The following is a 16,256-nucleotide window of genomic DNA, read 5'->3' as shown; positions in this document are numbered from 1 at the left end:
GGTTGATTGCGTGTCTTTCTGCACCAACTGCATTGGACGCCTCTGTGGTCTAGAGGAAAGTCGATGGTTTGATTCCCGGCCACGTCAAACCCAAAGATGTTAAGAGATGATACTTGTTACCCTTGAACTGTTTGATAGGCATTTCTTAGAAGTTGACGGATGACAAAGTAGACACAATTAATGGACAACTTCTTTGTTTTACTGTAATGGCGACATTTTGGTATAGACAACGGTATAAGGATCTATACGAACATCAACATTACAGTAAAATAAAGAAGTTGTTATCCATAAACTGTGTCTACACTTGGTTGTTACCCTGCCTTGCACTTGGCAATAAGGGGATGAAACAAGGACTGTGGCTAAGTAGTATTTCAGTGTACTGGCACTACAGGACAAGAGTTAGTCCACATGAGTACAAGCTCTCCATGGAGATAGTGCTTGATCTCACCCCAGTGGTGTCTCCCGTGGTTACCAGTTTGGGATGATAAATCCATTTATTTCTGGTTACAGAGAAGCCTGTTCGCTTGGACCAAGCAGAAGTCTCCGCAGAAGATGCAAGTCCAGAGACTGGAGACCGGGTCCTCGGATCAGGACTCGGAGGAGGAGGAGGAGGAGGAGGACACAGATGTCCCTGGAGCAGATCCTGCTCACAAACCAGACGACTTGTCTGTTCCCATGGAAACAGACACCTGTGTGGACAGTGACTCCAGACCTAGAGAGGTATCACGTACAGGTTTTCCAAGTGATGGTGTTGTTTCTTGTGTGGAGAATACTGGCAAACCCAACATCGTGGACTCTGGAGGTGGTGGGGACACAGCCCAAGCTGGGGATGTGAGGGTGAAGAGTGAGGAATTGAGATCAAAACATAATGGAGGTTTGACATTGAACAATGGAGATTGTGATGGTACCCATCTTGTGGACCAGGACAAGTCCAGTCTAGAGGCTGGGCACGGAGGGGAGGAGATGAATCAGAACAACAGTGCCCTGGTCGTGTCCAAGTGTGGAGGATACAGAGACATCAAGATGGAGAGCGAGGTGAGGGTCTTACTCACGGACATTGGGCAGGTGGATTCCGAGGACATCGAGGTTTCTTCGGGGGAAGAGAGCCTTCCTGAACTTGACATTGTGTGATGGGGCCAGTTTCTTTTCTTTTTATATATAAAGTGGAAAGTACCATGAAATTGTGATTGTTTGTGTTGAGGGTTGAGGTGACAGACATTGGGGGGCTGTCTGCTACGTGACTTAAGAACTACCTGAAATCTATGTGCTTGATGTTCCTGAGTGTCTTGGGCTCACTGCCATATTTCCTCCGCATTGAACTGGAAGAATAATCATAGACTTTATAGCAGGGCTGACTGTTGAATGGATTTTTTACAAAGGGACATAACTCCCAACCCATGATTTGTCTCTGGGACAAAACAGATGTAACCGGAACTGACTGTATTCCAAGAAATGGCTGCTTGCATAATGTCTCAAGTCCAGCATTGCTGTTTATTGGAACAAGGATGAGTGTTTCAGATCAATGGTTGAATGAATATTCACATATGAATGTCTGTTGAATGTCTGAACATATGATCAACCTTGTACTGTAGCTAACATGATGAGCTCCCTGGGGATGACCCAAGTCAGAAGGGGGCATTTATCAGGATCCTGTCGGCTGCTTTTAAGGTATAGTATTGACAGGAATGTTGGGTGTCATTTAACAGAGCTACTGGCTGCAATGTTGGTATGATATCTCCTGGAATGTGGGTTATAATTTGAGAGATACTGGCTTCCATTACATTATCATGTTGATAGACAGGAAAGTGGGGTGTCATTCAAAAGAGCTACTGGCTGCTATGTTGGTATGATATCTCCTGTAATGTGGGTTATAATATGAGAGATATTGGCTACCATTACATTATCATGTTGATTGGGGGTGGGGCATTTGGCAAGCTATTGGTTTCAATTAGGCTAAAAAACAAATGGTCTTGGTTCTTTTTTATTTCCATTTTATTTTATTTTTCCAAAATCCATAAACTTAATAACATCGGATCAAATTTTGCACGCAGTTACCTCCCTTTACATGACACTGCTTTACTGCGCATCTCGTGTTATTGTCATGGAGACAATAGGAGTTTGTATGCTTGTTTATATAGGGAGGCCCTTTCCAGGTTACCATGGTTACAGTTGTGTCTCCAGCAGGGGTGCTGATACATGCAAGCCGAAGTGTTAACATGTGATAGAATGAATGTCTGTTGGCCAAATAAGGAAGGAAAGTGCTTATGGGTGTGAGAAGAAATATTTGTGATACTGACCAAAGAAATTAGATGGTGTCAGACACCTTGGCCGTTGTGTGATGAATATATGTGTGTTGTTAAATTCTGTTGTATATTGACCATGATGAATATGTCCACAGCCTTCAAGTTGTACCGCCACATGCAAATGTTTTTTAAATAGATTTGAAATGTTGACAAGCCTTTAAAATTATTTCAGTTTTTGGAAGAGAATTTATGGATGTCAATTTCTTTATTAAGAGGAACACATCGTTTCGGAGCATATGCTTACTCCTTCATCAAGTAAATAAATTCTATGAAGCAGAGCATATATATATGTACCTGTAAGAACAACGAAAGTAATAAGATAACAAAGGTGGAAATTTAACAGGGGAAGCCAACAGTTAACCGTTAATTAGCACTGATAGGTGATATCTACCCAGTGCTTGGGACTTATTGCTTTGATTATTGTCTGTGCTCACCTCTTATGCTGCAGTTTCCAGCCTTAGTGAGTTGGGGGAAGAGTTGCGTCCCTTCGGCATGCCAGAAACCAATGATTTTGGGTTCAAATCCCGGTTTGCCCCGATTATGTTTCTTGGTTTGTCAGCACCATACCCATGCTCGTGGGTTTCACCGAAGTGGTAAACGTCTGAGACCTGCATCACTTCGGACTTTCCTCCCACATTAAGCTGACACGCCGCGATATAACTGGAATACTGTTAAAAGCGGCGTTAAACCCAACTCACTCACTCAACCCTGAGTGAGTGTACTAAAGTTTACTTCAGGTTAGCTAATTGTCGGTGCTAGTTATCCAGCTGGCTTCCACTTGTCCATTGCCATTTCCAATGCTATTACCATGATTACCTATCAGACTTAATTACTTCCTGCCTCCTGTTTGCCTATTACCAATCAGTGATACTTGAAGTCCTGGGCCCCGTTCCTCAAAGCCATCTTAGCGCTAAGGTGATCGTAACTCTCATACTTTAACACTGACTTACGATGGTCGTAGTGCTAAGATCACGTAGTGGAACGAGGCCCTGGCTTCCAGTTGTCCATTGCTATGACCTCTCAGCACTAATTAACTGTTAAATGTCCAAGAAAGTCAATGGTGTTGTTTGGAATGTAGATAATTCCTAACATTAATAATGGTGCAAGGATAAAGCGGCTGTGTCTGTGGTATCGGGTTGATCCCTTAATGCTGGTGGGCGTGGAGAGAAATGCCCTTTATATGCCCCGGAATGATATCTGTTTATATCCTCCCTTGCAGCAAGGATAAGCACCCTGATTTCCCTGATCGGTGAGGCTTTTGTATGTGACAGCAGTCAGGACTGGGGCAGTGTTTACAAATGACTTTGAAAAGATAACTTTCACCCTCAGCTTCTCATAATCCATGCTCCAGGCATACCAATGTTGATTGCCAGGCACACCAATGTTGATTGCCAGGCACACCAATGTTTGATTGCCAGGCACACCAATGTTGATTGCCAGGCATACCAATGTTTGATTGCCAGGCTAAGATAGTGCTTCTTAAAAAAGTCTTCTAGGACATTGTAGACCTGATGCTGAGCAGTCACTCTTGTTCAATTTGCCAAGACATTGTTTACCTGCCAGAATTTGTATTTAAGCATCATTTTCAGTGAATAATAGTTTTGATATTTTGCAGGATAACCCCATTTATCATTTGCAGAACCCAAACATCTGCCATTAATTGCCCTAAGAAGGAGAGCAAATTATAATCCCCTGAAAAATAGTGTTTTGATTATTATAGCTAAAAGTGATAGTGTTTGATCTTAGCGGGATATGATCCCTAAGACAACCTTCTGGGTTAGAATTGGTCTTCAGCAACCTAAGAGGTGACGAAAGGGATTGGGGGGTCAGACTCGCTGACTTGGTTGATGCATGTCATCATATCCCAATTCCGTGGATCGATGCTTATGATGTCAATCACTGGATTGTCTGGTCCAGACTCAATTATTTACAGACTGCAGTCATACAGATGGAATAATGCTGGGTGCAGCAATATAAAAAGAAACATCTTGGGCTCGTCTTTCACTTGCATAGAAAGAAACATCTTCCAAGGCTAATGCAACAAATACTATTTATTGTTATGTTTGAATGCGAGTATATTCTATGTGTTTGAGCAAGTCGGAGATTATTTTATGTAATAAAAGTTCTCCTTCCACGATTGGTTCTGTTGATTCTTCTACTTGGTTCATGTGGATCATTGACTTGGATCCGTTGGGACTCCAGGTAACGTCCCAGCAACCTATGCTGGTTAAAGAAGGTGAAGGGTGGGTGGGTGAGTGGGTGGTCCCGGAATGAATTAATAATTCAAGATCGAAACAAAGCAAAATGAATTTAATGACAGAATAGAATTTCCTTTCACCCATACTTGCATCAGTTATCACTTTATATAATCTTGGAAACAGTAATGGTAGTACATCCCTATCCATGTCACATATCCCAGCACTGTCAACATTTATACTTCTTAACATGATAAAGGCACTAGTGTCAGTGCTGACTAAAAAACAAAGTTGAACTCAATTTTGTCAACATAAAAATGAATTACTCCACAGACACAACCCAATACTCCATTCTACAAAGCAAGTACAAGCTTGGACATTTGGCAGTTGTGGGAAGTTGAACTGTAGTCGTGCAAAACCAGCTATATTTAACAAATGTTTTATCTGGGATAACACTTTCTTTTGTAAAGTACAGATTCTCGTACTTTTTGGGGTTGAGTCCCGTCGGGGATTCACCCAATTGCCAGCACTCAAAGTCAACGATCTACCCACTCAGCCATCCAGGCTTCCACAAAAATAAGTCTGACAACTGGTAGTCTAGATTGTATACTGGCGTGTGCTGGCGATTAGGTGCCTCACTCAGGCAGTGTGGGTTAGATCAGTGACTGTGTGCTGGCGATTAGGTGCCTCACTCAGGCAGTGTGGGTTAGATCAGTGACTGTGTGCTGGCGATTAGGTGCCTCACTCGGGCAGTGTGGGTTCGTATCCAGGACGGGACTCAACCAAAGACAGTACGAGAAGAGGTGTGAGAGATGAGGGTACTTGAAGGAGGAGACAGGGGACAGTTCCATGGCATTTTGGTCTTGTTATAAACGTGCCACAATTTCAGCTGAAGGATCTACTGAGGACCGTCAATGTCCACAATCCACAAATAACTAACACAAGCAAGGACTGAGCTGCACTAGGTGATTTTTTTCTTTATTTTCTATTCACCCAAAATGCTAATTGGCTTGTAATAAATCTGTACAACAAACAATAAAAATAGAGGTTTATCTCCGTTTGTCATAAGTGCAGTTATTATTTATGTGTGCCACAATTGCGACTGACATAATGGTTGCCATTGTGATTGACATAATGATTGGCATTGTAATTTGCCTAATGGTTGCCATTGCGATTGACATGATGATTGACAATACAATTGACATAGTGGTTGTTATTGTACTATATTACCCTCTGTATATATGTATATGAAGAAGTAGACAGCAAAACTGTTGTATATCCAATGTTTCGGACTATTCCATCAAAATAGGGACCAGCTCGAAGGTTCAATGTCGGTTCCAAAACTTAATTCCTTTGTAAGTTGTAGCAGGGTCACGGGTACATGAAGTACCACGGCCAGGAGGCGAGGGGTATAAAACCTGTAGAGGGACGCAGAAAACCCCATGTACCCCGAGACATCCTGCTACAACAAATGTATCTTACCGACATGTTTTCATATGACATTGTAAAAGAATTCAAACAAATTCAAAATTGATAGACAACAGCTGTTCCAATACCGTGAGATCTCGTCATTCTGACATGGAGGGCAGCTAAACATTTTTAGACACACCCCCAACCCCTACAAAAAACTAAACTTAGGAAATGTTGAAGTCCGGAGTTTTGTGTCCTCTTTTGTCAATCATTCTTGTGTTTTCCCCAGCATTTTCAGAATGTTTATTGACTGAAGTTTATTTACTATGCATGGGCGGATACAGCTTTTTTGAAAAGGGGGGGTGCACAATTAAGATCTATTTATTGTCTTTGGTGGTTATTTATACAGAAATAAAGATTTTTTTCGAAATAAAAAGGGCGGGTGCGCACCCCCCCCACACACACACTTCTGTATCCACCCATGACTATGTGTTGAAAACCATTCGTAGGGTTTTTATAGATCAAATCTGCCATTCTATATGACACGCTGCTCGAGATGGACTTCCCACTATTGCTGGTTACAATATAAAACACTGAGAAATCAGGAAAGTTGATTTTGTTGCATGGAAAACTTGCAGGGCCATTTACCCCCCATCCCTAAAGTTAAGGAATTAAGATTTTCAACTGACATCAACTTTGGAACTGGTCTCTGCCATATCATCATTGGGATAACGATGCATTCAAAAGTTGTTTTAAACTGTACAACAAATAGCATGTAGGACAAAATGGAGGGTCCTACCTTAGAATCGGAATAAATAAATGATAAAAAATGAATTTGTTTTACCAATTAAAGACGATTGCATGCAAGACATTTATAATTAGCCCCATGCAAAAATCATCAAATGAATAAGTATAACAGAACTGCATGATCATGTGTCTGTTATTGCAAGATGTGCTGTGATCATGACGGTCACGGTGTGATTAGAATCAGTACGAGGACGGATCATATTGTAACTATGACTGAGTAATGCATAAATGTACTTGACTACTGAGGTAAATCACAACAACCTTCTCATTTCTGAACACGTTTCCCCGTGTCTCGAGAACATACCAGCTCACCTGTCTCTGATGAGTTCAAGTACAACACTATCATATGATTAAAGGGAGACTACTCTACACTTTGTAACTTTTGGTTTGTGTGTGCACATCTTAGACAATCTGTTTGTGCAGTTAATGAAACACTTAACTACTTGATTGCCATGTGTTTAAATTTCATTTGGCAGACAAGCAAAATGTTTCTGAATGACACTAGCTGGGACTGCCAATTTGCCAGTCTAGTTCTCTGACTCGGGGGTGGCAGGAACCATGGCAAGTCTAGGCTTTCAAGGGGGAAGATAATGTTCATACAACAATAGGAACGTATTGATCTGTGTTATTGATGCTATAAAGACCCTGCTATTGATGATGAATATTTAACCCACCACAGAAAGAAAATAAATGTAGGTAACTACTTATAAGTTTCAACCACAACCAATGATTGATTATCAACCCTGTGTGTCCGCACTTGGAGGACTGTCTGCTCTTTTGTTGAATGTCCACTAATATCCAAAAATTATCCCAAGTTTATTCAGGTATACAATTGACCTGACTGTGCATGTGTTTGTGATGGGTGCAAACAATGGGGCAGGATACACCCACCTTTTTGCGAGCACAGCAGTTGCCCCCCTTGGATTTTTCATAGAAAACAGTTTTATTTGAATCATGAAAATACAAGTTGGGGACAAGTGATACTTGTACAAATACTTGCCCCCCTCCCTCTTGAACTATTTTAGTCCATCTGTTAAATAAATGGACATATTTATCGGTTAATTTGTTACAAGTATTTACTGTGGGTATTTTATAAATACAATGTGTATTGACTGAATAAACACAGTGTAGCATGAAAACAATGACTTAGTGAGATCTGTCTCGCCTCTAAGAACTTTCTAGCGATAACGTCAAGGAACTTAAATGATTCTGTTCAATGCTGCAGCAAACGAATGAAAACAAAATGCAAATATTTTAACAGACAATAGTGAACCAGCTAACACAACCTTTGCAGGCAGAATCATGCATCCGACTACAGCAGATATTACAGCCTCCGCTCTCTCTTTTTACCTAAAATATTTCATTAGGTCTAAAAGAATATTTGCTGCAACTCCAATGTAGTCTGTAATGCCCATATTCATATTCATTTGAAACATCTGCTCATTGACTCCAATATAACCCCCCAAAACCCAATGACAAGATGGACGTAGTTAACTGTTAAATGGAATAACCTGGGATCTCTGTGTAGACCAGCTAGATGTTTGACCAGTCTCTGTGTAGACCAGCTAGATGTTTGACCAGTCTCTGTGTAGACCAACTTGATGTTTGACCAGTCTCTAAGTAGAACAGCTAGATGTTTGACCAGCCTGTGTAGACCAGCTAGATGCATGTTTGACCAGTCTCTATGTAGACCAGCTAGATGTTTGACCAGCCTCTGTGTAGACCAGCTAGATGTTTGACCACACCCTGAACATGAGTTGTGTCTCTTGAGACATCATTCAGTTTGTGCACACAGAGAATATGGACTGTAGATAATTATTGGTTAGTTAGCTTACTGTCCAAGTGTGACAATCTGGTCCGTAACCGGTGTCCAAGTGTGACACCCCCGTCCATAACGTGTCAAAGAGTGACTCCAAGATTGATGTAAAACCTGAACACTGTTGACCTATAACACCACTGGAGCCACTTGGGGACAATGTATTGTATTAGCGAAATGTTTTCAGGCAAATCACTCCCGGGTTGATTCATGAGTACGAATTGCAACACACCACTAGAAGATAAACCAATAACACCATATAATAAATCTGAAATAAAATGATCAAACTGCACATAAGTCCCAATGCTATACACATAAAATATGTACTTCATTTAACAATAAAATGTCAATGCACAATTACATAATTTTTTTTCTAACACCACGTTTCAACAAGTGCGACTATAAACAACAAAATAATGTTTCCACTGTTTCCGACTGTTCCGTGGAAGACCAAACCAACAGCTGTGCCTCATTCGTACGTTATGTAACAGTGCGTGGTCACGTGGTTTGGGTGATCACCGCTGTATCCGTCGTGTCCGCTTCATGTGGTAGAAAAGCCTTAAGTGATGCAGGACCCTCGATCCACAAAGCAATCATAGTGCTATGACAGTCATAAGTCCATGTTAAAGTATGGGAGTTACAATCATCATAGCACTACTATCGCTTTATTGAACGGACCCAGTTTTTGAGACGTGAAACCCACGAACACAGACATCGTGCAGACAAACAAAGAATCAATATCAGAACATATTCTGGGTTCGAATTCCGATTTCACAATGATTGGATGACACATCAGCCAACCGTTACCTAATAGGTCGAGGATCGCAACCCATCAACACCCTTTGTACGGCAAGCATTGGAACTCCAGGCACCAACGGAAAACACATATACAGTTGTATAAAAATAAATATTTGGATGGTTAAGAATGGCACTTTAGACACTATTGGTGCCAATGTGGCATGTCCTGTAGAAGTGGCTCTTCTTCACGTTGGATGTCCTTTCTTTCTGGGAGACACCGGAGATGGGCTACACACACTGTACCCATGTGGGGAATGGAACCTAGGCCTTCGGCGTGATGAGCAAACGTTTTACCACTGGGCCCTGTGTGTATGTAGCAATCATCAGACACTTCAGGCACACGGTCAATGCATACAGCTTTTTTCCTTTCGAACATGTTTCAACTGAAACTTTTGCAAAATAAGATGGACAATTGGAGGGTTTGTAGTATAAATAGTTCTTTTTTTCATCTTGAAACCAAACTCCAAGCTCTTCCCTTTCAAACACAAAGGGTCCTTACAGAATTCTCACAGTGGATCTCTGACATAGCTGACTCCTGCCATGAAAATAACATCTCGCAAGTTTCAAGTATGATCTCAAACTCTGCAGTTATGCTCAGTGTACTCTTCGCTGTATCAGTTTGTATTTTTATTAAATGAATAAAAACGTAATGTGATATAAAGACGCCTGGAGTCACGCCAAGACAAGAGTTTCAGAATCGTCTCTCGTCATTACTTGGTAACATCACGACGGAAAGACCATTCACTAATGCCCTTTTTGTAAATGTTTACATCAAAATATAAACAAAAGCCCAACCATATTACTTTGACGTGAGATGACATCATTCTGATAAGCAATGGCATTGTTAATATTGAGATCAGTTTGAATTTGTACAACATGGCGTTTGCTAAACTTGTCTCCCTCTTGCAGCAACACAGCACACATCCATCCATCATGACGTGGTGATGGAAATAACACAAAACAAATGTATCACAGTGCGTTAAATATGATGCCATATCACACACTGGCTCATATGATATACACTTATATCCCCTATTTGTGGGATAAACGGCGACCCGTGTGACATGCTGGTTTCATGTGAAGAACATCAAGGCAACACTTGTCTCTTTCCATTCCTTACGAGAAGATCCGGAATGACATGATTCGTGAATGTTGTTTTCCACTCGTTTACGAGATGCTCCAAGCCCACAGCCCCGAGTAGATCAACATAGAGACCCCGATCAGCCCAAGGAAGGACACGAGAATTGATGAGTGCCTGGTGTGACGAACGGTTTCGATGACGCGGGAGGGAAGATGGGTCTTGAGGATGAAGCCGAACAACAACATCACCACCACCACCTGCGCCATCACCAACATGGAGTCCTTGAACATGTCCTGCAACACACACAGCACCACATTACAACATTGAACTGATTAAAAGACGTCACAAATGGCTTTGTCTTCCAAAATGGAATATTATTCTATAATGGTTCTGCAAACAAATTTTACTTTATTCACTGTAAGGACTTGTCTAACTGTTGGATTCTGTGTCCCTATTCAAGGAAGGGTATAATAGGTTAATAAATATAGGAGAATGTCCAGGCCACTAATGACGACACAAGAATGTCAAATGACCCTATTGTTTAAGCCAGGACAGGGAGTCCGTGGAAGCTGGCATTTTTGCATATACAGTAAATCATGGTCATAAGGAACTCAAAGGGGCCACTAATTTTAGTTCTTATAACCGTAGTTCGTTACAAGGATACATACAGCATATACACAACAAATGGCCTGGACTATAAAAGATGTTCATTATTTCGGTCAGAGTGTTCGTTATAAACGTAGTTTACTGTAATATATAAGGATTTCTTGTGTATCATACTATCAAGTGCAAGAGCAGTTGAAAGGGTGTTGATAAATACAATGTATTGGTGAATGTCTAGACCACTAATGGCAATACAAGCATGCCAATTGACATAAATGCAAAATAACACAAAAGCAGTTAAATGGTTTTAGTACTTAAGACATTTTCAAATAACATCGATCCTCGAACATTTTACAGCTCTCCACCAACATTGATGCTTTATTAATGACCTGATCAATTACTGACATCAGTGAGGGAGATGGGCAGCCTTTGTGTCTTCTAGAGTAGTGCAGCAGAATGGAACAAGGAAAGAGTCAGGACCACTTGTGAACACTCAGTTTCACGCACACAAACTTTTCCATTCTCGTCCCTTCTTTCATACACTTCTAAGAAGTCTCCCCTCACCATAAAACAATTACTAATAGTTCAATTAAAACTCTGCGTTAACAACAATGTGTTGTAATATAGAGATATACTCCATGTGTTGTAATATACAGATATACTCCATGTGTTGTAATATACAGATATACTCCATGTGTTGTAATATACAGATATACTCCATATTGTATTGACCTGGTATTGTCAAATGTGTTAGTATCGACACAAAGACCTGTGGAACATGTGCTCGAATTTGGAGAACACTGGCCTACACTTTCATGAATGCGGTAGCCAGGTGTTACATAACAGGATATCTATGTTATTTGTGTATTGATGTTCAAGCAAGACCTGATTGTCTTGTGAAGCAACTGAAAGTTACCACGGCTGTGGAGAGAGCTTTAAGTGCTGTAAGTCAACATCCTCCATGCCACACTCTCATATTTCATACCGATCTCAGGAATTAAATAACAACCTTTTAATATTTTTCCAGTTTTGATGCCTTGAACAAACTTGAAAAACTGTTAGAGTAACAAACATCTACACAAAGTTTCAGCTGAATCCATCAAGCCCTTCGGGAGAAGTCAAATACGCAAACCGTTTATGGACATTGGATGACTTGAGACGACATAAGCCACGGCCAGGTGAGCTACACAGTCGATGCTGTTAGTGGGATTGTAATTGGACATGTGGAAACATGGAATGGTTATTTACATATTTGGTTAGTAGCTGCCCAACTACAAAGCCAGAAACATCTCAACAACTAGTCCAGATTGTGTTACCTCCATGGGAGGGTCTGTGACGTCACGGCCAAGTCTTGCTAAACGTTGTTCGTGCAACACATGTTCCGTGCTGTGGTTCTGTGTTTCAGTAATAAGTTCATGTCACAATGACCTGGTTGTATGAAGACACATTTGTACCCTAGTGTGGAGGCTTAGTCATCCATATTGGACCTCATCCCACACTGGTACTGAGACACTGATGACGCTAATTAAAACAATTGTTTCGACTCTTTATTCTTCACTATACAAGATAACTACTACTACTACCACCACCACCACCACAACAACAACAATCACTACTACTACTACTATCACTGCTGCTACTACTACTACTACTACTACTATCACTGCTGCTGCTGCTACTACTACTATCACTGCTGCTACTACTATCACTGCTCTTACTACTACTACTACTGTCACTGCTACTACTATAATCACTGCTGCTACTACTACTACTACTGCTGCTGCTACTACTACTACTATCACTGCTACTACTACTACTACTACTGTTGCTACTACTACTACCACTGCTACTACTATCACTGCTACTACTACTACCACTGCTACTACTACTATCACTGCTCTTACTACTACTACTATCACTGCTACTACTACTATCACTGCTGCTACTACTACTCCTACTACTACTACCACTGCTGCTGCTACTACTACTACTACTATCACTGCTGCTGCTGCTGCTACTACTACTACTACTACTAATACTTAACTACAACTACTACTACTGACACGACTACTACTACATTCTCTGGAACTACTGCTGCTACTTCTTCTTCGTCTACTGCTACCCCTTCTACTACCACATCTACTACAACTACTACTACTACTGGAGTGGTTGGGTAGGCTAGTAGTTAAAGCATTCGCTCATCACGCCAAACAACAGGCGATATGTGTACAATGTGCGAAGCTCATTTCTGGTGTCCCCTGCCGTGATATTGCTGGAATATTGCTAAAAGTGGCGTTAAACCATACTCACTCACTCACTCATTACTACTACTGCTGCTACTTCTTCCTCTACTGCTACTGCTACTGCTACTACTGCTGCTGACGAGCACTACATCACATGATGTATTGATAGAGTTTGAAATATGACTTCCCATGGCGACGATGTTACTACAATGTCATCATAGGCCATTAATTCAAGGGACGAGAAAAGGGAACCACACACACATCTTTCACCAAATGATTTTAAACGTTGTCGACTACTGACTATAAATCTGTCCACACCAGTTGATAATCCATATTTTGTCTATCTGGGAAAGTTAGACAATAACTTTTCATAACAAAGCTCCTTTAAAATGATAAAAGCCATCATGTTAACTCATTTGGTCCATATCCATTGCCATAACAGTTTAAGCAGAATTCGTGAAGCCATTGACATCTTCTGTTGCCATGGAAACTAAGTTGCTGTTACCTGTGTACAATTCTTGCTAAATTCCATCAGAGATTTGGTTTTGGAGGAAATCTGTAAGCTTTGCTTCTGGTGAAACACAAGAATACCAATAGACCAGGCACCATAGTCAGGCCTAGTCGTGGATTCGAACCCAGAACCAACTGCTCATGGCAGGAACTCTGCTGTCTGAGATCACTGGGTAATCCACCTGACACCCGAGTGAGTGAGTGAGTGAGTGAGTGAGTGAGTGTGAGTGTGAGTGTGTGTGTGTGTGTGTGTGTGTGTGTGTGTGTGGTTTTATGCTATTTTTAGCAATATTCCAGCAATATCACATTTGGGGACACCAGAAATGGGCTACACACATTGTACCCATGTGGGGAATCGAACCTGGTTCTTCAGCGTGACGAGTGAACACTTTAATCACTAAGCTACCCGACCGCCCCGAGACTCCCACTGAATGACAACATACGTATTAAAAAGTCAGGCCACGAGGAATCTCTCTCTTTTCCTCTTTTTGTTGTTTAATGACAGACTCAGCAACATTCCAGCTACATGACAGCTGTCTCTAAATAATTGAGTCTGGACCAGACAATCCGGTGATTGACATTCTGAGCATCGATCCACGCAATTGGGATATGATGACATGCATCAAACCAAGTCAGTGAGCCTGACCACCCGATCCCGTTAGTCGCCTCTAACGACAAGCATAGTCACCTTTTATGGCAAGCATGGGTTGCTGGAGACCTATTCTATCCCGGATCTTCACGGGGGGAGACAAGCATGGGTTGCTGAAGACCTATTCTATCCCGGGTCTTCATGGGGGGAGACAAGCATGGGTTGCTGGAGACCTATTCTACATCAGATCTTCACGGGGAGAGACAAGCATGGGTTCACGGAGAACCAGTTGCTATTCATGACCAGGAACTATTTGAATTTTTATGTTTCCTCCTAAACCATGTCATTTACTACAGCCCTGTGGAGAAAGATGTCTGCATTGGCCATAAATTGAAATCCAAGCAAGGTTGTCGGTTAAAAATAAACTCATCTGATAGCCGCTTATCCTAATTACCGCAAGGAAATGTAAACATGGGCAAACGTCTTCAAATTAAGGGCTCTCGAACAACACTGCGACATCATGTTGAAGCGCATTAATGAGTAGGTCAAAAATTTATAATTTCATGTTGAAACGGCAGTATCTCAGCCATGTAGCAATCATGCACGTCCATGAACGAGGGTCAATGGAAATGACGGCTGACAAGGCACCATTCCACTGTCGTAAGTGTATCTTAAAGTATGGCAGTACGATCGTCTTAGCACTATGATTGTCGCATGTCCGTCTTATAGTGTGGGAGTAACAACTGTCTTCTGAACCAAAACAAGCACCACAACCAAGAAGACAGACTTCAGATTTGGAAACAGCGTAGGACCCATCACAAAATGACCATCAGGAACAAGCAGAAACAAACTTCTAAGATGTTTTTATTAAAATGAATAAATGTGCTGAGTTCAATAATGTTAAATGTGTTTAATTAAAAAATAAGGACAGAAATGAGCCCTGTGGCCATGTAGATAATCTGGATTAGCTGGTTAGTAATACATCGTCTACGTCTAATTTATGTTTAATCCTCGTGTATTTGGTGACGGACGTCCATTTTAAGAAGGCAGGTATTCCAACCTTATGATTTAAACGTCTGCTTCATGTGCATGAATGTTTAATTTGTGGCTGGGATAAGTAAACTAGTGAGGCAAATATCACAGAAGCAATATAAAACAAACTATACGATTAAAAGTAAACCCTATCTAGACAACTACATGAGCTACAATAGAAGCATGTTATTACAAAATGTATTCACGATACAGAAAACGTTTTGAAAGACACAAAAACACATTAAATATTTACCACATTTAGAATCACAAACTACTGTGATATGTTATTACATACGACTTCATGTCAACCAGCTGTATGTGAGGAAAACAGTTTGTAAGCCCAACTCACTCACTCACTAACTGTATCACTGCGGGCTTTCCTCCCACATTAAGCTGACACGCCGCGATATAACTGGAATACTGTTCAAAGAGGTGTTGACCCAACTCACTCACTCACTCACTAACTGCATCACTTCTGGCTTTCCTCCCACATTAAGCTGACACGCCGCGATATAACTGGAATACTGTTCAAAGAGGTGTTGACCCAACTCACTAACTAACTGCATCACTTCTGGCTTTCCTCCCACATTAAGCTGACACGCCGCGATATAACTGGAATACTGTTCAAAGAGGTTTTGACCCAACTCACTCACTCACTCACTAACTGTATCACTTCGGGCTTTCCTCCCACATTAAGCTGACACGCCGCGATATAACTGGAATACTGTTCAAAGAGGTGTTGACCCAACTCACTAACTAACTGCATCACTTCTGGCTTTCCTCCCACATTAAGCTGACACGCCGCGATATAACTGGAATACTGTTCAAAGAGGTGTTGACCCAACTCACTCACTTACTCACTAACTGCA

The 16,256-nt window shown here is 41.3% G+C and overlaps 2 protein-coding genes across 3 annotated transcripts in view; one reads left to right on the top strand and one right to left on the bottom strand.

Moving 5' to 3' along the window:
- LOC124113428 (SMC5-SMC6 complex localization factor protein 2-like) overlaps positions 1-4,437 on the top strand; it is a 92,116-nt gene extending 87,679 nt beyond the window's left edge. For both annotated transcript variants that reach the window (XM_046473774.2, XM_046473773.2), the window contains one exon: positions 511-4,437. In XM_046473774.2, coding sequence (XP_046329730.2) covers positions 511-1,131 — 621 coding nt within the window. In that variant the 3' untranslated portion in view covers positions 1,132-4,437. The remainder of the gene's footprint in view (positions 1-510) is intronic.
- A 1,013-nt stretch (positions 4,438-5,450) lies between these two features.
- Positions 5,451-16,256, bottom strand: part of LOC124113430 (beta-hexosaminidase subunit beta-like) — a 53,080-nt gene continuing 42,274 nt past the window's right edge. Inside the window, exon 13 of the mRNA XM_046473778.2 lies at positions 5,451-10,703. Within this exon, the coding sequence (XP_046329734.2) occupies positions 10,497-10,703 (207 nt within the window). The 3' untranslated portion in view covers positions 5,451-10,496. The remainder of the gene's footprint in view (positions 10,704-16,256) is intronic.

Source organism: Haliotis rufescens, unplaced genomic scaffold (assembly GCF_023055435.1).
Source record: "Haliotis rufescens isolate VD_foot unplaced genomic scaffold, xgHalRufe1.0.p SCAF_27, whole genome shotgun sequence".
In the NCBI taxonomy this organism is placed as follows: domain Eukaryota; kingdom Metazoa; phylum Mollusca; class Gastropoda; order Lepetellida; family Haliotidae; genus Haliotis; species Haliotis rufescens.
This window is presented reverse-complemented; position numbering and strand designations above follow the sequence as displayed.